The 26440-nt window shown below is 41.7% G+C and overlaps 1 protein-coding gene and 1 long non-coding RNA gene across 9 annotated transcripts in view; one reads left to right on the top strand and one right to left on the bottom strand.

The window, feature by feature from the left end:
• Window positions 1–853: 853 nt before the first annotated feature.
• LOC124138597 (xanthine dehydrogenase-like) overlaps window positions 854–26440 on the bottom strand; it is a 71868-nt gene continuing 46281 nt past the window's right edge. For 3 of the 8 annotated variants that reach the window (XM_048397812.1, XM_046505328.2, XM_048397814.1), the window contains 17 exons: window positions 25885–26034; window positions 23859–23938; window positions 22418–22533; window positions 19887–19991; window positions 18526–18604; window positions 17934–18048; window positions 17364–17444; window positions 16566–16675; window positions 13868–13981; window positions 12727–12894; window positions 11093–11221; window positions 7744–7874; window positions 6664–6792; window positions 3507–3630; window positions 2875–2971; window positions 2194–2301; window positions 854–1077 (listed from right to left, as the gene is read on the bottom strand). In XM_048397812.1, the coding sequence (XP_048253769.1) occupies window positions 1004–1077; window positions 2194–2301; window positions 2875–2971; window positions 3507–3630; window positions 6664–6792; window positions 7744–7874; window positions 11093–11221; window positions 12727–12894; window positions 13868–13981; window positions 16566–16675; window positions 17364–17444; window positions 17934–18048; window positions 18526–18604; window positions 19887–19991; window positions 22418–22533; window positions 23859–23938; window positions 25885–26034 (1910 nt within the window). In that variant the 3' untranslated portion in view covers window positions 854–1003. Of the gene's footprint in view, window positions 1078–2193; window positions 2302–2874; window positions 2972–3506; window positions 3631–6663; window positions 7594–7743; window positions 7875–11092; window positions 11222–11696; window positions 11809–12726; window positions 12895–13867; window positions 13982–16565; window positions 16676–17363; window positions 17445–17933; window positions 18049–18525; window positions 18605–19886; window positions 19992–22417; window positions 22534–23858; window positions 23939–25884; window positions 26035–26440 lie in introns of those variants that run through there. The other 5 variants (XR_007221753.1, XM_048397813.1, XR_007221756.1 and 2 more) reach the window with 5 other exon arrangements.
• LOC125381198 lies at window positions 9366–17795 on the top strand. Its single transcript, XR_007221757.1, has 2 exons — window positions 9366–9504; window positions 10879–17795. It is a non-coding gene; the product is annotated as an uncharacterized LOC125381198 (long non-coding RNA).

Genomic DNA, 26440 nt, shown 5'->3' on the forward strand with positions numbered 1-26440 from the left:
AAGGACACAACACGAAAACACTGGTGACGCTACGATCGAGCCCAGAAATTCCAGCCTGGCACGGCAAGGGTGAAACTGGACTTTAATAAGCAGTTAACTCTCTTGCCCCGGGAAGATGTAAGTCAGTTTGATCATATGGGCATGTTACATGTTCATAAATATAAGGAAATTGTGGATTCTCCCCTGCGGACTGTAGTAGGTAAGCAATTCCAAGGAAATGATTACATTTCCCATGATAGTAATTCGCCCGTTAAAAGAGAACCTGGAGTTCAGGATTACAAACTACAGAGCAACATACATGGTCTGTACAAAGTGTAATTCTTTCAAGGCATTTTCAATTTTACCTTTTATGTATAAAAAAATATCTTTTAACAAAATTAACAGAACTTTCCAGTTACGGTTATTGTTGTACATGTATTACATTTTTGGCGAATGATTTAAGTATTCAAACTATAGCCAATGTAAAGATTTTGAAAAGTAATTAGTTGTGGCAGGGCACTGCTCACCGCCGAAACAGTATGCAGAAAGTATAAGGGGAGTGTGTTCTTCCTGGGGAATGTTATAATTTAAGGGGAGTGATTTGATCCTGGGATGAAATGACTCCAGAGTGATTTGATCCTGGGGAGTGACCTGATCGTCCTACGCAGGCATAATCACCACATGCCAATATATTGAAAACACATTAATGAAAAATAATAGACGTTGAGAAAAATATTAAAGAGGTGCAGCTGATCTAGAGCGAGAGATTCGAGACGTCTGGAACCTATTCCCTTGGGTACAATAGGCATCTCTAAAATATGATTCTAACGCTTATTGAAAATATTGATGGGCAAGGACCAAATGACTAAATATAGACGCAAGAAACACTATATGTATTATTCAACATCAGTTTGAAGTTAACCTTTGACTACACGCGATCACGCCAATGCCAGTACGATATAGCATGACAAACCGGTATGTGTCCCATACACTTGTCCTTAACCATGTCCCATACACCAGCTGGCTATGTCCCATATATCAGCTGAGTGCTGTCAACAAGACAGGCGGTCTGGATCACCTCCACTGTTGCTGGACCGTCTGAAATACGCACATGGAAACAGGTGTTGCAGTTTAACAGTTGATAATAAGGAGTACATGTAGGTCTGTTATAATATAGGTGTTGCAGTACATCAGTTGATAATAAGCAGTAGGTCTGTTGTTGAATCAGTGTTGCAGTATATCAGTTGATCATAAGCAATAGGTCCGTTGTAATATAGGTGTTTTAATATATCAGTTGATAATAAGCAATAGGTCTGCTGTAATATAGGTGTTGCAAGATATCAGTTGATAATAAGCAGAAGGTCTGTTGTAAAATCGGTGTTGCAGTATATATCAGTTGATAATAAGCAATAGGTCTGTTGTAATGTAGGTATTTCAGTATATCAGTTGATAAAAAGGAATAGGTCTGTTGTAAAATAGGTGTTGCAGTATATCAGCTGATAAGAAACATAACATCAACAGCAGATAATAACGGTTTGATAGTGAATCAGGCAGTGGATACTCAACACTATGGTATGAGTAGGTGTAAGGTGCTACCGGACTAGGGATCTGAACTCTCGATCAATGTATCCTCTCGCAGGAGTGAGTGAATACTGTTTTACGCAGCTTTTAGAAATATTCCAGCAACATCACGGTGGGGGACACCAGAAAGGGGCTTCACACATTGTACCCATGTGGGGAATCGAACCAAGGTCTTCGGCATGAAGAGCGAACACTTTAACCACTAGGCTACCCCACCGCCCTTCAGACCACTGGGATTAATCATGGTGAATAATGTGAATAATCGCAAGAGATCATTCTGGAGTATCGGCCTTAACAGATTCCATCAAGGCGTAAAAGACAAAACAGCAGTGAAAAATAATATGAATGGATCACTGAAAATTGGTGATGACACCAGGTGTTCGCCAATACATATTTTGTAATATGGTTTTACGATTGCTGATCTCTGCAGATGTAATAACTTGCTGCATGTATTCCCTTGTAGAAAAAGTCTTTTGTATGTTAAAACAGGATAAGATACAACATCTGTACAGTGTACGAAATAAACTTTCTATATTGTGCTTCTGGTCGTTTTGTAATTTAATGGTTATACTACATCAATTCTGTTTTATCATAAGTGTTAATATACAAGTAGGACTACATAAATAGTCATACCTAGGGGGAAGAACGTGTCCTTTGATATTTCGCATCTGGCAGCCTCGATGGCGTGTTTCAGAGCAAACAATGCTGATGCAGCCATACATAAGGGCGGCTCTCCGACAGCTGTAACAGAAAGTGTTGAAGGACTTTACTACGCGTCTTTGATCAGAAAACCTCTAACTGATGGGTAAGGCGTAAAGCGAATTCAATATGGTTTCAGTAATGGACTAGCCTCTCCTACAAGGTATGATGGTGATGGGGTATTACCAGTAGACAAGTCAGGATTTGGTCGCCTCTTGCGTCCAGCATGGGTTTGATGATGACCAATTCTAACCCGGAATCTCCACAGGGAAAGGCCAGAAGTGTCACACATCTGATTAGCCCGGCTGATCCTCATACATATAATGTTTAGGGCTCTAGTCTGTATCAGACACAACAACGCTCTGGTCCAGTGAAGACTCCGGGTCTACAGTAACCCATGCTTATCGTAAGAGGCGACTAACAGGATTTGATGGTCAGGCAAGCTGACTTGCTTGATGCATTTCATCGTATCCCAATTGTGTCGATCAGTGCTCAGGATGTTAATCACTGGATTGCCTGGTCCAGACTTGATTAATTACAGACCGCTGTATATATAGCGAGACTATTGCTGAGGGCGGCGTTAAACAACAAACAAACAAACAACAAAGCACTCACATTTGGATCTGAGGACTCCACGTGGGTTGGGGGCATTCTTCAGAAACTGAATCCGAAAGTCGATAGGAATATCCTTGCCCAGTGGAGGTTTGTATTCCTGTGCAAATATAAAATAATAATATAACATGATATGTTGGAATGACATGATGTCTCTACGTATTGCAGTATGCAAAAGTAAGTGTTTATATGGCATCCTCGAACATTGCAGTCAAGAGAAGAAAGAGCTTCTCGATTGATGGGTGTGGAATGATTCTTTGTCTACGACTCGTCCCGTTCTTCCCACTCAACCTGTGTTGAAGCTGTTGTTTCAACGAGCAATCCAAAACGTGAATCTTACATAACATATTGGTGTAATATAGCCACACTGCAACCAGAACACTGTGTGTTATGGTATTGGGTGCTCCCTTTGTGGGACGTTTCGGAGCCGAGTGGTTGACGCGAAGGTTTCCAACACAGGATCACTGTGTGAAGCCCATATTTAGTGTTCCCGCCGTGATATTGCTGGAATATTGCTACTATCTCACTCACTCGCCCTGAGGTGGCTGTGTTATCAAAAGCACTTCACTTACCGGGATCACTCATGGTACGATGCTGTTGTGTTACCTTTCAATCTACAATGGTTACTAACGTACCCAAGTTCCGGCCGTCAGGGCGGTGCCAGTCGTGGGGTCAAAGATCATCTGTTCGGTCATCCAGTAGCCCAAGCCCATCACAAACGCACCCTCTGCTTGTCCTACATCAATCTCGGGGTTCATGCTGTTGCAACCATTAAAGAAACATATGTTTATAAGAGTGAAACTTCATATATCGCCATATATCTATAGAATATAGTGAACTAGCAAACTGACAGAGGATAAATCATATTTACATATTGTCTTCGCCCTGCTCAGTATGCTTAAAAAACGACACAACTATTTCCATTCTTTTCTCAGCATTCACTTAGTATAAAACCTCGACACGACTTCGAAATTCTCTTTCAGCGACTGCTTTCGCCAACAGTCGTACACGTGAGAGATTTACATTGTCTCCTTATAACGCGCCAAATGTATTTTTTTTGTGTGGTTTAAATTAAGCTCTTTTGATGGTTTATAAGTCAGAGAAGACACTACCCCTTCTCCCTCGTGTTTACATTTTCAACCAGAACCTCTGATGTGTGTTTTCTTCTATACATTACGAATCTCAACTAAAGGTCCATGGTGGTATTCCGTCTGTACTATGTGCATGGGTTCAGGAATCATTGACACCGGGTGCTTGCGAAAAGGAGGGCGTATCCTGCCCCATCGGCAGGAATAAAAGGCCTCGATGGTAAATTGGTGATAATGTCCCTCCCTCGTAAACAGAGTAATCACATTCACCATCAAGTATAACCCAATAGACATCCCTACCCTACCAACATCCATAACCTAGTCTCATCCTTACCATGTCACAGGGGGCACGGGTGGCCCAGTCGTCTAAGGCGCCGCAAACCTACGATTGCTCGTTCGAATCCGGGTTCGCCCGATTATGTTTCTAGGTTTGTCAGCACCATATCCGTGCTCGTGGGTTTTACCAAAGTGGTAAACGTCTGAGACCTGCATTACTACGGGCTTTCCTCCCATATTAAGCTGACACGCCGTGATATAACTGGAATACTGTTAAAAGCGGCGTTAAACCCAACTCACTCACTCACTCACTCACTCACTAAAAGCGGCGTTAAACCCAACTCACTCACTCACCCTTTACCCTCAGAAACCATTCTAAACACATATTGCGTAAATCCATATCCTCTCGTGTTCATAAACACCTATATCCTTAGCCATCCGTATTCCATCCTTACAGCTCAACCGTAGCCCACCCACCACCTATTCCCGTCACACCCTTATCCCCCCGCATCCATATGTCAACTAAATCTTTGCTGGTACAACACTACCAGCAGTATGCCCTTAAGCAAAGCGACCCGTGAAGATCCGGGGTAGAAGAGATCTACAGCAACCCATGCTTGCCGTCAAAGGCGACTATGTTTGTGGTAAGAGACGACTAACGGGATCGGGTGGTCAGGCTCGCTGACTTGGTTGATGCATGTCATCGTATGCCAATAACTGGAATGCCTGGTCCAGACTTATTTACAGACCGTCGTTATATAACTGGATTATTGCTGAGTGTGGCAACCCTCAATTATATTTCGCTCGCCTCCCCTCGTCACAAACCACAAGCCCGATGCATCTCGGTCTTGGTGATGTATCTGTATGAATTATCTATCTCGACAGTCATACATGATGTCAACTCTGTAGTCTAAACCTATCTCCACAGTCATACAGGGTGTCCACTCTCTAGTCTCACCTTTCTCCACAGTCATACATGATGTCCACTCTGTAGTCTCACCTTTCTCCACAGTCATACAGGATGTCCACTCTGTAGTCTCACCTTTCTCTCCAGTCATACAGGATGTCCGCTCTGTAGTCTCACCTTTCTCCACAGTCATATAGGCTGGTCACTCTGTAGTCTCACCTTTCTCTCCAGTCATACAGGGTGTCCACTCTTTAGTCTCACCTTTCTCGACAGTCATACATAATGTCCACTCTGTAGTCTCACCTTTCTCCACAGTCATATAGGATGTCCGCTCTGTAGTCTCACCTTTCTCCACAGTCATACAGGATGTCCACCCTGTTGTCTCACCTTTCTCCACAGTCATACAGGATGGCCACTCTGTAGTCTCACCTTTCTCCACAGTCATATAGGCTGGGCACTCTGTAGTCTCACCTTTCTCTCCAGTCATACAGGATGTCCACTCTGTAGTCTCACCTTTCTCCACAGTCATATAGGCTGGGCACTCTGTAGTCTCACCTTTCTCTCCAGTCATACAGGATGTCCACTCTGTAGTCTCACCTTTCTCCACAGTCATATAAGCTGGTCACTCTGTAGTCTCACCTTTCTCTCCAGTCATACAGGGTGTCCACTCTGTAGTCTCACCTTTCTCCACAGTCATACAGGATGTCCACTCTGTAGTCTCACCTTTCTCCACAGTCATACAGGATGTCCACTCTGTAGTCTCACCTTTCTCTCCAGTCATACAGGATGTCCACTCTGTAGTCTCACCTTTCTCCACAGTCATACATGATGTCCGCTCTGTAGTCTCACCTTTCTCCACAGTCATACAGGATGTCCGCTCTGTAGTCTCACCTTTCTCCACAGTCATACAGGATGTCCACCCTGTTGTCTCACCTTTCTCCACAGTCATACAGGATGGCCACTCTGTAGTCTCACCTTTCTCCACAGTCATATAGGCTGGGCACTCTGTAGTCTCACCTTTCTCTCCAGTCATACAGGATGTCCACTCTGTAGTCTCACCTTTCTCCACAGTCATATAGGCTGGGCACTCTGTAGTCTCACCTTTCTCTCCAGTCATACAGGATGTCCACTCTGTAGTCTCACCTTTCTCCACAGTCATATAAGCTGGTCACTCTGTAGTCTCACCTTTCTCTCCAGTCATACAGGGTGTCCACTCTGTAGTCTCACCTTTCTCCACAGTCATACAGGATGTCCACTCTGTAGTCTCACCTTTCTCCACAGTCATACAGGATGTCCACTCTGTAGTCTCACCTTTCTCTCCAGTCATACAGGATGTCCACTCTGTAGTCTCACCTTTCTCCACAGTCATACATGATGTCCGCTCTGTAGTCTCACCTTTCTCCACAGTCATACAGGATGTCCACTCTGTAATCTCACCTTTCTCCACAGTCATACAGGATGTCCACTCTGTAGTCTCACCTTTCTCCACAGTCATACAGGATGTCCTCTCAGTAGTCTCACCTTTCTCCACAGTCATACAGGATGTCCACTCGGTTGATCTGGTTCTCCCCTGTCAGAACGTCCACCTCGACCTCTGTGCACGTTGCGCCGTAGATGTTGTAGTTACTGGACTCTCCTGTTGGATTGGTACTGAAAATATCGAAACAGACATTATGGGTTTCTTGTACCTATACAGTCCAGAGCATTACAGTGTGTTGGTAAACAGTTCTACTCCCTTTTAGAAATATTCCAGGAAAACATCGCCTCGGGACCCAGAAATGGGCTTCACACGTTCTACCCAGTTGTGGTATCAAACATTGATTTGACATTACCATCAAAGGGTTCAGCCATGGGTAAACATGCTAATATGATTTTGACATCTTTCCTTGTATTGTTGTGATTTTTTCTACATCAATGTAATAGAACAATTTCTTGATTGTACGTTTTTTAGGTGAGGTGAGGTAAAAATGGGTTTAACGTCGTGTCCAAGATTACTGCATTTACATAGCGATGTGCATGAACGTGTGTGTGGCTGCTTGTTCTAGTCCGGACTAATGCCGACTTAATAGTTGGTTTGCTGAGATACTATGTCGCAGTTTAACATCAATACCACACTCAGACACAGTATACTGACTTTATACTTATGATGCCGAGCGCCCGACAAGGTAACAACAAGTACCATCTTTTAACGTCTTTGGGTATGACGCGGCCAGATCGAACCCGGACCTTTGGCTCTCCTGGGCGGACACTCTACCACTAGACCACGGAGGCGGTCTTGATTGACAAGAACGTATCAGGTTGGTTGAAATGTAAGCTAGTTATGCAAATAAAAAAACTAAATTATTATAGTACTTATCTTAACTTCATCTGATGCACATAACACTGAGGCAAATGTCAAGGGAGACAGGCATCCTTCTTGCAAGCACGTCTGCGGCTCATCAAGTCATCATTCTGAAATGTGTGAAGCCCATTTATGGTGTCACCCGCCGTGATATTGCTGGAATATTGCTAAAAGCGGCGTAAAACCATCCTCACTCACTCTCATCATTCTGACTGTTTTCAGAGCATGACAAACATGTAGATATTAAACTAAAAACTTACTAGCTTTTGGCTGATAGGTCCATTCGTTGATTGAAACATTGAGTGACCAGCTGCAGCCAGGTAGGGTTGACCATCTTGGCTTTGACTGGGGCCATCCGAGTCTTTAACTGTTGACAACACTGCACGACTCCCTTAAGAAACATTGATATGCTTTTAACGAGCAGTGTGTGTTGCGATATCAAGAGTTGGAATGACAATTTATTACCTGCAACATACCACTCTGGCAATTTGGCGATAAGTATAAGAAATATTATAAGATATTTTCTAGAATTACCATATATGAAACACTTACATATATTTTTAATATTTGGTTCTTTTCTCATTCACATTAAGCCATTGGCTGTCTTTCAGGAAATTAAGAGAGGGAATATGGTTTTACGTCGCCTTTAGCAATATTCCAGCAGTTTCACGCCAGAAATGTACCCATGTCGAGATTCGAACCAGGGCCTTTGGCGTGACGAGCGAACACTTTCAGGGAAGATGTTGATTCAATTTGTCACTTTATAGTTCAGTTAAGGTATCTGCCTCCAACCACAGCTTCAAGAGGAGTAAGTGAGGGAATGCGTCAGTGAGTGAGGGTGTTTGGACAGACTGTTATATACACACCTCCAAAAGAAACGCGAACCATAGAAACATTTTGAGAAGTATGTACGTAAAGAAGAAATGTTTCAAATGTGTACCACTTAATGACAAAACTAACAATCAGTCAAGTGTTTCCAGAGAGACTCTTTATTCTTATCCGGATAAGCTGTACGTGATTTCCAAACTTTACAGGCTAGTCCTGCACGAGACAAATGGGGCATCTCGAGTCATGGATCTATGACGTCACATGATGTGTTCATGAGCGTCGATTTACCCAACATACCGGTATGTTCGTTTATTTATCGAACCAATCTAATATCTCTTGAATATTCATGAGTAGTTCTTCATATATTAACCAACATGTATGGTATTCGTGTTTCTTTAATATATATGCAATAATGTGTAAACAGCAAGTTTAGTGTAAAGCCGGAAAAATAGAATGGTTCAAAACTTTGGAGTGTAAAGAAGTACAATTGTCACATATTTTATCAATATTGTAATTCACCAGAAGTCCATTTCATATTCATATATATTAGTGGTTTGGACGTAAATAGCATCTTCGGTGCCATGGGCGCTTGACGCATGCGCAGTTGATGTTTCTCCATTCTGTTGAAAACATTAAATGTTTTACATATCCACTAATATTGTCTTTATTTGGCTTCAGGTGAGTTGTCAATCCACGAAATACACACCTACCATCTCATAAGCATATAAACATTTAATTGTTAGCAATTTCATGTTATTTAACACTATTAAATAGTTTGTATTTCATGATTATTGTCGGCCCAATGCATAGGAGTTTTTCGTCTGCTCGAACGGCATGGTCAGAAAAGTTGTTATTGCATAAATAGCATAGATATATTGAAGTTGTCCATTAGCTTATGGTAGAAATGTATGGAAATGAATATTTCTGTAGTTCAGATAAGTTTAGATAGGAATAAGTTTAATTTGATGAGAATTTATGTCCTTTCGTCAAGTAAAATTTCTTAGCGGTATTGCCTGTTTGTGTGAGAGAGTTATTTCCCTTGGGTGATGAGCGGAAGTAAACACTAACGCAAACACACTGTCTCGAAAAGTGTGTAAAATAGCGACGACCATCTGTAGCGTGAAAATGTTTTCGTTCAAAGTTTGTTGTATCTTGAGACAAGTGTTTAGTAAGTCATGTGTTTGCAAAATAAAGTAAGTTTCCATTATATCCTTATGCTTGTGATTGTCTCTCAAGATAAATATTGTTATTGAATTGTGTCAGTCTGAAGTTATCGTTCAATAGTGTCAGGACTCAGAAGTGGTTATGACGTATGATGTATTGAAAGGTTGATTTCCTTGAGTAGGTTGTCAAAGTATTACTAGATCATGTAGATAGCTTTGTCAATTAGTTATCAGTTTAATCAGAAGTATGTGTAGATATTTCAAGGTTTGCTGTGATAGTTTCTTTGAAATAAGTTTTGTTTTATTAAAGGCTTGTTTGTCTCATTTTGAATAAAATTCATTGTAAATGTTTCATCATCTTTTTTCCAAATGTATAAATTAAATTCTATATTAAATTCATCATATATATATATATTTTTAACTAAAATATTATCAATATTCTAAATATTTGGGAACTTCGTTTATAACATTGTTTTCAACAATAATTCATCAATATCTTTATTAATATTTCATCAGGAGTTTTTAAGAATTGTTTATCTCTTTCTATGCTAAATATTTTCACGTCAATTATTTAGTAATCCAAGGGAGATAATGCAAAAGTTGAATTTCTTCATTATTCTTTTCACTGGCAAACATGGTGAAGTTTTATGTACTAATTTCAAGTGATGTATATGTTGTTTATATTGTCAGTAGATTTGATGAATGTATGCCTTTGATATAAGCATCTGAATGTTTCCATGAAGGTGATCTAGTAATTCAAGGGAGATAATTTAGAATGAATGTCTTTGTTATCTTATCAATGGGTGATGTTTCAGATGACTGAGTCCAAGTATATGCTACAAGTTTCAAGTGTTATTACTGTTTGGAATATTGTCAATGATAGAATGTACAGTATTTCTTTATCTAGTTTTAAGGGTGTTGCCAGGACAACTTGAGAGTGTAAATTCATATCTCCAGTATGTACTGGTAAGTTGGATACAAATTCTGTCAATAGTTTCAAGGTTGTATTTCAAGTTATTTCCACTTCATGTTCATGTGTTTAATGAAAGTTTGTCAATGTTTATGAAGTTGCATAATGGGTCAGAACTCTGGTCAATATTTGAATGTTAGGCAAGTGATAGCTGTTCAAGACTATAAGCCTATACATGATATTCTTACTTTGTCATAACAGTGAAGAAGCTTGTGAATGTCAAGTCTAAGTTAAGGGTCCAAGTTTCATGTATCATATATATATATAAGATTTATGATTACAGATTGTATATGAAAGCACTGTTAATTCACTGTACAAGTGTATAAGAAATGTTGCCATGTGCACTTGATGCATGCGCAGTGGATGTTACTCCATTCTGTTGAAAACATTAAATGTTTTACATCTCCACTAATATTGTCTTTATTTGGCTTCAGGAAAAACTTTGGGTAAACATGACACCTCCTTGGGCTGGGGAGCATTATACCGACTACAGGAGACCTACAGTCACGGATATCGATATATGGTTCCGGTAGGTCAAGGCTTATTATCCGCAATGGTCATTTTGAAGATACATGTAGCATCTTAAATGTTGTGAAGAGGCCACCTGATCAGAAAATGGGGGAATGTGAGCTACATCATGCAAATTACCAGTGCGTTGACTTCGCTGGTGATGCTGCCTCCGGTCATGTAGGAGTTGGAGTCAGCCATGGTTGTCGTTGGCTTTACCTTGATCGTGTCCATAGGAATACCCAGCTCAAAGGCACAGACTTGCATCATCTGTTATGTAACATTGTCAGATCATATTCATTCCCATCCTACACAATAACTGAAAGATTTAGAGAGGGAGAAACGTTTTGTTAAAGACATGGTATTTCAGCTTTGTCTTTACAATTTAAAGACGGGGTTTAACTGTACATTGTCCGTGTGATCAGGATCGTCCTTTACCACAGTTATTCTTATATTCATTTAAGTAAAGACAAAAGGATATATTTTGTCAACTGTGGCACCAAAGTATTTCTGTACCACTTTATCTTAGCAATTACAGCAAAGTAAAATCATTGTTACAAACTGAAAGATATCTAACTTGTTTAAATGATAAAGGTTTCATCAGAGCTTATTGGAAACCTTCTTTTCACAATTTTAATGTGAATGTATGTCGCAGGTCCAAAGACGGTGATATTATGAACTCTATTTGTACAAACTGTTCATACGGAGAATAAGAGGATGATCATGAATACCATGTCCTACTTACATGTTAAACGTATTCCCATTGAAAGTATTAATTTCCTCCCATGCTGCAAGGTATTTTTAACGACCATCAGATAATGATAAATCTGAAAATCCCAACATGATCCATTCTGTTTCTGTATTTTTAAAACATGTCTTTATAATGAGAAATATGTAATTTGATTAAAAAATCTAATCATGTACATCACGTGATAAATGTTAATATCCAATCTGCATTGTACTATGGGCCTTGATGCCTACAGTACTGAATCTGTTTACCCATGAGATAACGGCTTTACGGTTGTACACAACCAATGTGATGACGCCCATATGTGTCGTCAGTGTCAGAAACAAAAAAATCCATCTCCTACCAAGCACGGCGATAGTGTTACTTCTATGGTGATTGTTACTGTTACTTCAAGTCAATATCGAACTGGCACTGGGGGATCGTTACACATGAGTATAATTACGTGAGTAACAGCCACCTCCTAACTGGCGATAGAGGTTCGCATACAAGACATTAGTGTTACGTCCTTCTGTAAATCATGTCTTAAATACACGGAGAGAGGTAGACGTCGACCAAGAGAATGACCACGGGGGTCCGGGGCCGTGGGTCCCGAGTCCCGTGGGTCGAGCGCCACTCTGGCCGTGTCCCCTCCGCTTTTACATAAGCACAAGTATGCAGTTTAATACATAGTGAATACATTTACAGAAGTACGTACGCACTACATTCTGATTGGACAATATATGCAATGAATATTCTACAAAGTCATTTGAATGGACATGAATAAATTGACACTTAGTTATCTAATATTTAATTTATTATGTGACGTTAGTGCGCCAACAGTGCTAGACGATAAGGTTTTACTTTAATGATTTAACTTTATTAAATCTTTATGCTAAAAAATAATATAATCTGTATGTATATTTGTAAACGTATACACGAAAAAGTAGTTGTATGACAATGGGGCTTTTCTAGGGCAATTATGGAAAGGATAAACGTAGATTACTGTCGACATAACGATGATAAACGAGTATTTCAACATGTCACCTACCTTGGTGTTGATTCCCTGGCCCACCTCCACACCGCCGATCGAAATAGCGACGGAACCATCCCCGTGGTAGACAGTCATGTAGACGTTGTAGTTGGGATTGTTGCCTGCGTAGTCCTGGTCCCATCGGAGAGGCATCACAGAGATACCCTTCTTCTTCCATCTGTTGGCCTGGGTGATAATTTTCAGACACATGTGAAATATGTTCAGGGCAAGTGCATGTACAAACATATTTCAATGAGTGAGTGAGTGAGTATAGCTTTACACCGCTTTTGGCACTATTCCAGCAATATCACGGCGGGGGAGACCAGAAATGGGCTTCACCCATTGTACCCATGTGCAGAATCAAACCCGGGTCTTTGGCAAGATAGGAATATACCTGCAATACAATAGGCAAAAACATACTTTGCGGGGTGAACACAATATGTTTCATGAGGGTTTTTACGTCGCTATTAGCAATATTTCAGCAATATCACCGCGGGAACACGGGAACTGTGCTTCACATTCAGTCCCGTAATGATTAAAAAATTACTTATTTGGTCAAATAAGTTAATATTTTTAGCAATATTTCAGCAATATCACCGCAGGAACACGAGAACTGTGCTTCACCTTCAGTCCCGTAATGATTAAAATACTTACTTATTTGGTTAAATAAGTTAATATTTTTAGCAATATTTCAGCAATATCACCGCGGGGACACTAAAACTGTGCTTCACCTTCAGTCCCGTAATGATTAAAATACTTACTTATTTGGTTAAATAAGTTAATATTTTTAGCAATATTTCAGCAATATCACCGCGGGGACACTAGAACTGTGCTTCACCTTCAGTCCCATAATGAGATATATACTTTTTAATTTGGTTAAATACGTTAATATTTTTAGCAATGTTTCAGCAATATCACCGAGGGAACACTAGAACTGTGCTTCACCTTCAGTCCCATAATGATTAATATACTTTTTTATTTGGTTAAATACGTTAAATCCCCCATTGATCCACAGTACATTTCTTTGGGTTGTCTTCGATAGGGACGTCATATGAGTAACCAGGGCATTATTATTTGGAAGTATCAGCCCCCTAAAAAAACAAACAGTGTCTACCGTATCACCCCTACAGTTCCTTGTCATGTATATCAGCCCCTGTACCTGGTTGAAAGCTGCAACTTGTTGTTTCCTTGTCTGGACATCGGCTGACTTCTCCAGTTGAGCCACCATGTCCTTGATGTTGCAGTACTTCAGAACCATTCCAGTGACAGACGCCTGAGAAGGTAAGCTAAACAACCTGATTTCATTCTACAGCCATTATATCTATTAAAAGATCGGATAAATGTATGTTCTTCATATATTGTCCGCATTTTAAGATTTTATTCTACATGTGTTGTAGATGACTAAATGGATCGGGTCAAGTTCAGTGACTTGGTGAGATTTTGTGTCATCATTTCCGATGACGTCATTATTTGAAACAAGAACCTCTGGAATTTATAAAAAATGTATATTGTGTGAAACATGATAATGTGATAATAAAACACCAGGTTTTGTTTACATGTGCATCATCTTTATATATGCTTACTTTAATACACAATACTCTAAAGTAAAAACATTACTTTTAAGAGCAATTTATAACTGAAAAGAATTAATAGAAAATATACACTGACAAAAGCCGACTGCATCTGCGGTTCGAAGTTTATAACAGTGTAATCAGGCCATGCCTACAACTGTGTCCTAATGCCATATCTACAACTGTGTAATGAGGGTATCCCTGCAACTGTGAATTAGACCATGTCTACAACTATGTAATGAGCCCATGCCTACAACTGTGTCATGATACCATGCCTACAACTGTGTAATGAGGGCATGCCTGCAACTATGTCATGATACCATGCCATACCTACAACTGTGTCATGATACCATGCCTACAACTGTGTCATGATGCCATGCCTACAACTGTGTCATGATACCATGCCTACAACTGTGTCATGATGCCATGCCTACAACTGTGTCATGATACCATGCCTACAACTGTGTCATGATGCCATGCCTACAACTGTGTCATGATACCATGCCTACAACTGTGTCATGAAGCCATGCCTACAACTGTGTCATAACACCATGCCTACAACTGTGTCATGATGCCATGCCTACAACTGTGCGATGATACCATGCCTATAACTGTGTCATGACGCCATGTCTACAACAGTGTCTTGAGGCCATCACTACAACTGTGTGATGATACCATGCCTACAACTGTGTCATGATACCATGCCTACAATTGTGTCATGATACCATGCCTACAATTGTGTCATGATACCATGCCTACAACTGTGTCATGACGCCATGTCTACAACAGTGTCTTGAGGCCATCACTACAACTGTGTCATGATACCATGCCTACAACTGTGTCATGATACCATGCCTACAACTGTGTCATGATACCATGCCTACAACTGTGTCATGATACCATGCCTACAATTGTGTCATGATACCATGCCTACAACTGTGTCATGATACCATGCCTACAACTGTGTCATAATACCATGCCTACAAATGTGTCATGATACCATGCCTACAACTGTGTCATGAGGCCATGTCTACAACTGTGTAATGAAGTCATGCCTACAACTGTGTCATGATGCCATGCCTACAACTGTGTCATGAGGCCATGCCTACAACTGTGTGATAACGCAATGCCTACAACTGTGTAATGGTGCCATGCCTACAACTGTGTCATGATGCCATGCCTACAACTGTGTCAAGAGGACATGGCTACAACTGTTTCATGATGCCATGCCTACAACTGTGGAATGAGGTCATGCCTACAACTATGCGATGATACCATGCCTATAACTGTGTCATGATGCCATGCCTACAACTGTGCCATAATACCATGCCTACAACTGTGTCATGATACCATGCCTACAACTGTGTCATGATGCCATGCCTACAACTGTGTCATGATGCCATGCCTACAACTGTGTCATAATACAAGGCCTACAACTGTGCCATGATACCATGCCTACAACTGTGTCATGAGGCCATGTCTACAACTATGTAATGAAGTCATGCCTACAACTGTGTCATGATGCCATGCCTACAACTTTGTCATGAGGCCATGCCTACAACTGTGTCATAATGCAATGCCTACAACTGTGCCATAATGCAATGCCTACAACTGTGGCATGAGACCATGCCTACAACTGTGTAATGATGCCATGCCTACAACTATGTCATGATGCCATGCCTACAACTGTGTCAAGAGGACATGGCTACAACTGTTTCATGATGCCATGCCTACAACTGTGTCATGAGGTCATGCCTACAACTGTGTCATGAGGCCATGCCTACAACTGTTTCATGATGCCATGCCTACAACTGTGTCATGAGGTCATGCCTACAACTGTGTCATGAGGCCATGCCTACAACTGTTTCATGAGGTCATGCCTACAACTGTGTAATGATGGCATGCCTACAACTGTGTCATGAGGCCATGTCTACAACTGTGTAATGAGGCCATGCCTACAACTGTGACATGATACCATGCCTACAACTGTGTAATGAAACCGTACCTATGTATTGTTTTCAAGAATTTTCTACATCCGTTTCATGTTTCCCCCTTATTACCAAAACTGCTGACACAATATCTGACAATGATAAATATTGAATAATGGTCTTCTGTTTAGCATTGCGTTTGCGATAAATAGCTTTGAGGTGAATACACATGTCAGTTAGTTAAAATGTAAACCAGTCTCAGGCATATAGCTACACATTTACATGAGTCGTGAGCCAACAAATAGGACATGTGTGGCCTGAGAGATATTTCGGGTATACCTGCTTGACCTTTACATACCTGACCTTTGTCGAACAAATTTAACTTCCTGAATTCCAGCGGGTCTTTGTGGAAAACCTTGGCCACATGTTCCATCATGGCTTCCATGATGAAGATGGCGGGGCAGGATCCTGCCAGAAAGATGGGCATGTTACTATTACCCGCTTGAATGGCGCATCAACATATTTAATTTTGCTTCTCTTTTTAAACGCCCTTGACAATCAAAGGTACATAATATTAGCACCCATGGCAAGTATGCAACGCGTCGGTTTCTTGTCATACCTCTGTGTCAGCCAGATGGAAATGCACCAATGCGAATATAATAAAGACAAAAATCGTTATTGATGACGACTTCCTTATTCTATTATGATGCGATTTTTCGGTATAGATCAAGAGTGACAACTGTATAAGGATCCATGCAGAAACGTCGCATCGTAATAGAATTAAGAAGTTGTCATCCATAAAGATATCTCGTCGTTACCGTTACTTACCAACTTCTAAAAATGGCGATAAAACATAATATAATAGAGGCGAACAACCAATGTATCTTTACATACATTATAATGCTTTTGGTTTTATTTGGTGATGTGTTTAACGTTTGCGTGCGTGCGTGTGTGTTGTTTAAACATGGACGCCCTACTCCGAGCCGACCAGTCCTTAATGCTGAGCGCCAGGCAGGGTCACAACAGGTACCATCTTTTAAGGTCTTTTGGTATAGCGTGACCGACCTTCTGCTCTTCGGCAAGACGCTCTGACCACTAAACCCCGGAGGTGGTCTTTTTGTGTTATTGACATTGTATATGTAGTTGCGAGCCTTACCTGGGGCCCGGCAATAGGTGTTGGCGGGAAGGTTCGTCTTCAGGGCTATAGGTTTAAAGTCCCACGCAGGACAGAAGTAGGCTGAAAAGGGAACATTACTATGATCAACCGGAAGTTAACTTGAAATAGTTATATCTGTCCCACCAGGAGAAAAGGGACTCATGGGTGCTAGGACACAATTGTGCTGTTACGATAAAAAGAAAGATGTTTGACGTCAACTTACTTCCGTAAAAATCACCATGTGTGCGGACTGTACAGAAATATGTTATTTTTCTCCCATTAGTTCATAATGTATTACGTCAATTAATCTGATATTATGTATGTAACCTGCAATTACATAAACTGTTTTAAGTCTGAAAATGTAAATTTTCGGAAAATGAGTCTAAATGTTTGATTCCATTTATCTCTGTAATAAATATGAATTGAAACGCGTGAATTGTATTTCTGTGTTCCTAAGATCCTGTAGTTTTAAAATATGATCAAATTGTGATTTCCCCCCTTATCTCATAGTGGGTCACATATATTGAAATAGTTATATATTGTGTGTGGAGAAGCAGGATGCACTGTTACCATTGTCCAACCATTCTGGAATTGCCGCTAAGATGTTGTCATTGGGGGACGCACCGCAGTCAGTGTTAACAGTCATCTGGATTCCATTCAGCTTGCCGTCATTGTTGACGCCGATCTACCGATTAACAACACATACAATCTTTTCACGCAAGTAATGTACGTGCACATAACGGTCTGTAACCAACACCAATTCATGCATATCACTGTCGATTGTCAGCCACACATATGCATGCATATCACGGCTAGTGAGTCTCACATATTCATTCGTAAAGTTGTCTGTCAGCTACATATTCATGCATATCGCATTCTGTCAGCATATCCCAGTCTGTCAGTCACACATAAGCATGCATATCGCAGTCTGTCAGCAACACACATACATGCAAATCCCAGTTTATCAGTCACACATATGCATGCATATGTGCGGCTGATAGACTAGGATATGCATGCATACCCACATAATCGCATGTGATAATGTTTGATAGAATGAAGACGTACGCAGTGATATAACCTTACTTTCCTTACATGATCTCTGAAACATGATTCCTGCGGTTCTGAGCATGGCAATTTATATAGTTAGAATAAAAGATCTTACTTTGTAATCTGCAAGATAAGGGAAACGTTTCCCGACTGTCTTCATGTTGGTGTGGAAGTTCATACTGAGTCGAACTGGCCTGGAATACGTAAACAGTACCGTCGACCATACATTTGCGAAAAACAATACAATATCTTGTACGTTTGATAATTAACAACATCTTCTCGGTTACAAACTGAATTGAAATCAAACATTGCTCATTATATTGACATTGTACAAATAAAAAAGATTTTGTTTTCTAACAGTGTTGCACTCTTTTTATGGCTGATTCCATTTGGACTTTAAGCTCCCCAAAGGGATGTCATGAAACCAACAGGCCTTTAGCGTTTTGCAATAGTTCTCTTTGTTTTAGCCTTTCAAAATAGTTACTTACTTGGTCATTGATATTATTTACTACTCATTCATATTAGACACTACTCGATAAGTGAAAGGGATAATCAGATACCGTATGTGACGTAATAAGCGCCCCGCTCTAATTAGCGCCCACGGCGATATTTGCTAATATATTGGCTTGTGAAATTAGCAATTAGCACCCCTTCCGATTGATCAATGTACACATGACTTGTTTATTCGTGTATAATATGCACTCGTGTGATATATGCACCCTTAATTATGGGCAATTAAATTCTGGAAAATATATGTCGTGTATAATACGCACAGACTTTTCTTTTGTATCATTTCAGGCTGTCATCATAAACCACGAAATTTACGATCTTTCAGCTTTGTTTTTTTTTCAACAAAAAATTATATTCTAATAAGAGCCCCCTATTTCAAATTTGGAGAGCGCCCTGGGCGCTTATTACGTCAAAATATACACTTGACATATACCACTCAAAAACAGTTAACTATAGTAACATGACAGATCAACAACAGTAATATGAAAGAATCGGATGGTCCTTAACGTTTTTCAGTGGTATTTTATGAACAAGTTTTGTGTTTCATGGAAAGATACATGTATCCCCAACAAAAGTGGTTGGTTTGTTTGTTTGTTGGTTGGTTGGTTGGTTGGTTGGTTTGTTGTTTAACGCGGCACTCTGGACCAGACAATCCAGTGATTTATCTCATGAGCATCGATCCAAACAATTGGGATCGTTGACATGCATCATCCAAGTCAGCGAGCCTGACCACCCGATCCCGTTAGTCGCCTTTTACGACAAGCATAGTTGCCTTTTACGGCAAGCATGGGTTGCTGAAGACCTATTCTACCCCGGAATCTTCACGGTTCACTCAACAAAAGTGGATTAGCATAGGTCAACTTACATGCGTAAAAGTAACCTATGGTAAATTTTGACCTGTTACTTCAGGATGTGCAATCACGAAGTGCTATCACGATGTTCAACCAGGATCTACGTTTAACCCACCTCCTCATGATATGTGTGGCCAGTGCAGCTGCTGATGCTGTTTGGTGGGCACGTGTAATCTTGGATCCGTATGATCCCCCCAGACGGGTGACCGTAACGTTAACACTGAAACAAAAAAATATAATATATGCTTTCTGTTTGTTGTTGAACGCCACACACCAATATTCCAATTATATGACGACAGCATATACAATCGAATCTTGACCAGATAAAACGGTGATTAATATAATTAACAACGTATCAAGGCATCAGGGTACAATGACATGCAATTAACCAAGTCAACGAACCTGACCACCCGATCCACTAAGTCACCGATCCTGACCACCCGATCCACCAAGTCACCGAACCTGCCCACCCGATCTTCTAAGCCACTGAACCTGACCTACCGATCTACTAAGTCACAGATCCTGACCACCCGATCTACTAAGCCACCTCATCCACCAAGCCACCTCATCCACCAAGTCACCGAATCTGACCACCCGATCCATCAAGTCACCGATACTGACCACCCGATCCACTATGTCACCGATACTGACCAACCGATCCACTAAGCCACCGAACCTGACCACCCGATCCACTATGTCACTAATACTGACCAACCGATCCGCCAAGTCACTGAACCACCAAGTCACCATACCTGACCACCCGATCCACGAAGTCACTGAACCTGACAACCCGCTCTTCTAAGCCACCGATCCTGAACACCCGATCCACCCAGTCGACGACCAGATAAAACGGTGATTAATATAATTAACAACGTATCAAGGCATCAGGGTACAATGACATGCAATTAACCAAGTCAACGAACCTGACCACCCGATCCACTAAGTCACCGATCCTGACCACCCGATCCACCAAGTCACCGAAATTGACAACCCGATACACCAAGTCACTGAACCACCAAGTCATCGAACCTGACCACCCGATCCACTTAGTCACCGAACCTGACAACCCGATCAACCAAGTCACCGAACCACCAAGTCACCATACCTGACCACCCGATCCACCAAGTCACTGAACCTGACCCCTTGATCTACCAAGTCACAGATCCTAACCACCCGATCCACCAAGTCACTGAACCTGACCCCTTGATATACCAAGTCACAGAGCCTGAACACCTGATCCACCAAGTCACAGATCCTAACCACCCGATCCACCAAGTCACAGATCCTGACCACCCGATCCACTAAGCCACCCGCTCCACCAAGTCACAGATCCTGACCACCCGATCTACCAAGTCACAGACCCTGACCACCCGATCTAATAAGCCACCTGATTCACCAAGTCACCGAACCTGACCAGCCGATTCACCAAGTCACCGAACCTGACCAGCCGATCCACCAAGTCACAGATCCTGACCACCCGATCCACCAAGTCACTGAGCCTGACCACCCGATACACTAAGCCACCTGATCCACCAAGTCACCGAACCTGACCACCTGATATACCAAGTCACCGAACCTGACAACCTAATCTACCAAGTCACCGAACCTGACCACCTGATCCACCAAGTCACCGAACCTGACCACCTGATCCACCAAGTCACAGATCCTGACCACCCAATCCACTAAGCCACCTGATCCACCAAGTCATCGAACCTAACCACCCGATCCATTAAGTCATCAAACCTGAGCGAGTGAGTGAGTAGGGTTTAACGCCGCTTTTAACATTATTCCAGTTATATCACGGCGTGTCAGCCTAATGTGGGAGGAAAGCCCGAAGTGATGCCGGTCTCAGACGTTGACAATCTCATTAAAATCAGATCTAAGTACTCGCTGCCGCTAAACAAAGATCTGAGGACATCCCATTACGGGTTACGTCAGAATGACCCCCCCCTTCCACACACACACGCGCGCAATTGGAATACAATGACATACATCAACCACGTCAGCGAGCACGACCACCCTATCATGTTAGTCACATCTATCGATCGACGATTTAATATTAATTTATTATATTCTAGCTGTACGATTGCGGTCTGTAAATAATCGAGTCCAAAAATTGATATCATCAGCATCGATCTACGCAACTGGTGTGAGCGAGTTGTGTTTAACGCCGCTTTTAACAGTATTCAAGTCATATCACAGCGTGTCATCTTATTGTGGAAGGAAAACCCAGAATGATGCAGGTCTTAGACGATAAAACCCACGAGCACGGGTATGGTGCTGACGAACCTAGAAATATAATCGGGGCGAACCGGGATTCGAACCCACAATCATAGGTTTCTGGCGTGCCCACGGGGACGCAATTCTGCACAGCGAATCGCGGCGCCTAAGACGACTGGGCCACCCGTGCCCCCTCACCGAACATGACCACCCGATCCAATGAGTCACAGAACCTGACCACACGATCCAATAAGTCGCCAAATACGACCAATTATAGGATACACGTATACACTACCGTCATTTGCCGATTCTTGACTATGTGATTGAGAAGTAAATGAACCATCGTTTTTAACCTTTTTCCTTTCTCTATTTGACTAATTGTGCGTGACCTGACAACGCAGTTTTTGACGACAATCTCACTAGTACCTGCTTTCAGGGATGTTAAGGAGTTTGGCAACGATCAACTGTTCCATATCCGACCACTGTGTTGACGAGAGAAGACTCACGCCCACCCCATCCTCTGCGGGGTAGCAGATGCTCACCTGTAAAAGATAGTAACTTTTCAACCTTCGTACATGTATTAGGGATCTTTCACGAGATGTTTGATGATGCAAGGTAACCACTAACGGTCACATCCAATCACTCGTCCCACTTCACTACATGACTCATTGCCTATATCGATGCGCATGATGTCAATCACTGGATTGCCTGGTCCAGACTTGATTATATACAGACCGCAGTCATTTAGCTGCACTATTTCTGAGTCAAGCGTTAAGCAACAAACAAATAAACAAACAATCATGCCTGATGCATTTACATGCCTCATGCCTCACATTCAGTAAGATGACTGACCCGTGAAGATTCCGGGGTAGAATAGGTCTTCAGCAACCCATGCTTGCCGTAAAAGGTGACTATGCTTGTCGTAAGAGGCGACTAACGGGATCGGGTGGTACGGCTTGCTGACTTGGTTGATGCATGTCATCCATGTCTGGTCTGGCATGTCTGGTCCAGACTCGATTATTTACAGACCGCCGTCATATAGCTGGAACATTGCTGAATGCGGGGTTAAACAACAAACCAACCAACCAAAACCAAAGTAAGATGACTGTAAGATGTCGTTCATTTCCCACAGCGTCGCTAATAATCTTGACGACCTCGTCAATGCCCATTTCACCACAACAATTTACTTTAGCCCACTGAGATACCATGCCGCAGTTTAACATGAATACCTCACTCAGACACAGTATACTGACTCCGAGCAGACCAGTCCTTGTGTTATCCCATCAATGCCGAGTACCAGGCAGGGTAACAACAAGTACATTTTTTAATGTCTTTTGGTATGACGCGGTCAGGGCATCGAACCACCCACCCTTTGCTCGCCAGGCAATGCTTTACAATTCTCTATTGATTCAACAAGAGCCCACATTATATACTCAACAACAAAAGTTCCTGACATTAATATTTTAGTGTATTTTTCAAACAAGTAAAGTTTGGTTTTCAATATTGTAGTACATGTATGGAATCAAGTCACAAAAACACAACTGCTACAGAAAAGCATGCATTCCATGCAAAAGTTGACTTTTATGCAAGCCCCATGCATTTCACTTGCAAAGAATGGGTATAAAAAACGTGCGTTAACGAGATTCATGTTTTTTTTAATGAAATCATGCATTTTCTGAAGTCAGTATGGCAAATGAAACCATTTGAACACTTACATGAGTCTTTTATCTGTTGCAAACCGAAATTGTTTCAGATTTGGTAAAAAACATAACTTTGCATTAAATCGTATTCAATGTCACAGGAACTTTTGTTCTTCAGTGTATAAGCAAACATCTGAACATCTAAGCTGAGAACATCGCAACCTCACCTGAGTTTCCATCTGGAAATGGTACTGATGCCCTACTTTGATTCGACCTGAGATCTGCTTGTCTGAGCCAGCTATTGCAGCTACAAAAGAAACATTCAATCAATCATTGTAATTCAAAATCGTGATAAATATACCATCTTTAATCTAGTTAAACTCAATGAGTGGGTGAATGTTGTTTTACGCGGCAGTCTGAGGTATCACATGGAGGTTTGAATTTGCTCAATTCCGACAAACGAATGAAAGCATGAGGGACGATCCACGATCGAGGCTGGATTACACGAGATAAATAATAGCGGAAAACCTTTCCACAATCATGCGAAATCTCTGTTGAAAAAAAGAGTCCATTCGTATGATTACGACTATATAATAAGCTTGTTTTTTTAATCGCTATAAAACAGTTTCGCGAAAAGGCGAACATATCCTGTTCCACCTGGCATCCGTCACAAACACATGCAAGGGCACGTCAAGTGCCACATCACCAAGGACTGACCACCCGATCCACTTTAGTCGGCACTTACGACAAGCATGTGTCTACATGGAACATACTATTCCCGTGAGTCGTCACTGGGTCTAATTCAACAGACATGTAAATAACTAAATGAGGCATTGTTAGGTGACATGGCATTTCAGAGTGAGGTGACCGCCTCCGTTGTCTAGTGGTAGAGCGTCCGCCCGGAGAGCGGAAGGTCCGGGGTTCGATCCCCAGCTGCGTCATACCAAAAGACGTTAAAAGATGGGACTTGTTGTTACCCTGTCTGGCGCTCGGCATAAAGTGGCTAAAACAAGGACTGGTCGGCTCGGAGTCAGTATACTGTGTCTGAGTGGGGTATTCATGTTAAACTGCGGCATGGTATCTCAGTGGGCTAGCACTATAAATCAGCATCAGTCCGGACTAGTACAAGCAGCCACACACACACACGTGCATGCACGTCGCTATATAAGTGCAATAATCTTGGACGCGACGTTAAACCCAATTTCACCTCACCTCACCTCAGAGTGAAGTTTATATAATTTATATAATAAATAAACTGTGGACAAATAATATTATCAACAAGAGTCATCAACAGATGACATATGCCCCCAGTCTTTTGCAATCTAAAAATGGAGTTACTTACACCCCACTTTTGGTTCATTGCCATTGGATACATTCAGTTCAGGCAAGCAAAAATAATGCTGTTCAGTACTTTTTCTACACCAAGAACATCAAAAGGCACCAGTGCACCACTAGTCTGATCTGCATAGCAAGTTTCAACGAGAAATATTTAACGGTGAAGGAGTTCTGCGGACGGCGGACAGGCACAATGTCATGAGTGAGTGAGTGAGTTGGGTTTTACGCCGCTTTTAACAGTATTCCAGTTATATCACGGCGTGTCAGCTTAATGTGGGAGGAAAGCCCGAAGTGATGCAGGTCTCAGACGTTTACTACTTCGGTGAAACCCACGAGCACGGGTATGGTGCTGAAAAACCTAGAAACATAATCGGGGCGAACCGGGATTCGAACCCACAATCATAGGTTTCTGGCGTGCCCAAGGGACGCAACTCTGCACAGTGAATCGCGGCGCCTTAGACGACTGGGCCACCCGTGCCCCCTCAATGTCATGAAGTATTATTAATGATGAATGTGAAATGCAAAATAAGACGTCACTGAGGGAAAGGATTTTACCCGTACGTGGTAATACTACATGTAATGCTCAGGCAAACTGTCCAGTAAGTGCCTTAAGGTCAACAGGAAAACAAGTAATCGATAGTTTGAGTAAAGACCACGACATTGAAGGAATTGCCACACATTCAGGCACTGGCACTTATTCTAAACCGGAGGGGCAGACAGGTAGCCTAGTGGTTAAAGCGTTCGCTCGTCACGCCGAAAACCCGGGTTCGAATCCCGACATGGGTACAATATGTGAAGCCCATTTCTGGTGTCCCCCGCCGTGATATTGCTGGAATATTTCTAAAAGCCGCGTAAAACCAAACTCACTCACTCACTCTAAACAGGACTCAGGGCAAAACACCTTTATCAATGGTCTACCTGCAGCATCGCCCTTTTTAAACTCTTGGGCAGCATTTGGAAATATGGATTTCTTCTGAATGGCATCTTCCATTGTAATGATGGGAGGCTGGACGTTCTTGTAGGTAACCTTCACCATGCTGGCTGCTGTGTCCGCTGATAGTTTGTCCACTGGAACAAGACAACACACACCATTCCATCATACATGTACATACTCATATGATGAGAGTGTTCGGGTTATTGGTCTGCCATATTATTACTGGTCATTTTTATTTGTTATAGAAATCAAACTTTAGTCTTCTTCAAAGAGAAAAACTTAAATTATTAATACAGCTCTTCAAAGAATATTCACTTGTGGATGTCTTAATTATTTGTTTGTTGATGATCGCCGCATTCAGCAAAATACCAGCTATATGACGCCGGTCTGTAACTAGTCGAATCTGGACCAAACAATCCTGTGATTGACATCATGAGCATCGATCGACGCAATTGGGATACGATGACATGCATCAACCAAGCCAGCAAGCCTGGCCACCCGTGAGTCGCCTCTTACCATACACATGGGCTGCTGGAGACC

The sequence above is a fragment of the Haliotis rufescens genome, unplaced genomic scaffold (genome assembly GCF_023055435.1).
Source record: "Haliotis rufescens isolate VD_foot unplaced genomic scaffold, xgHalRufe1.0.p SCAF_17, whole genome shotgun sequence".
In the NCBI taxonomy this organism is placed as follows: Eukaryota; Metazoa; Mollusca; class Gastropoda; order Lepetellida; family Haliotidae; genus Haliotis; species Haliotis rufescens.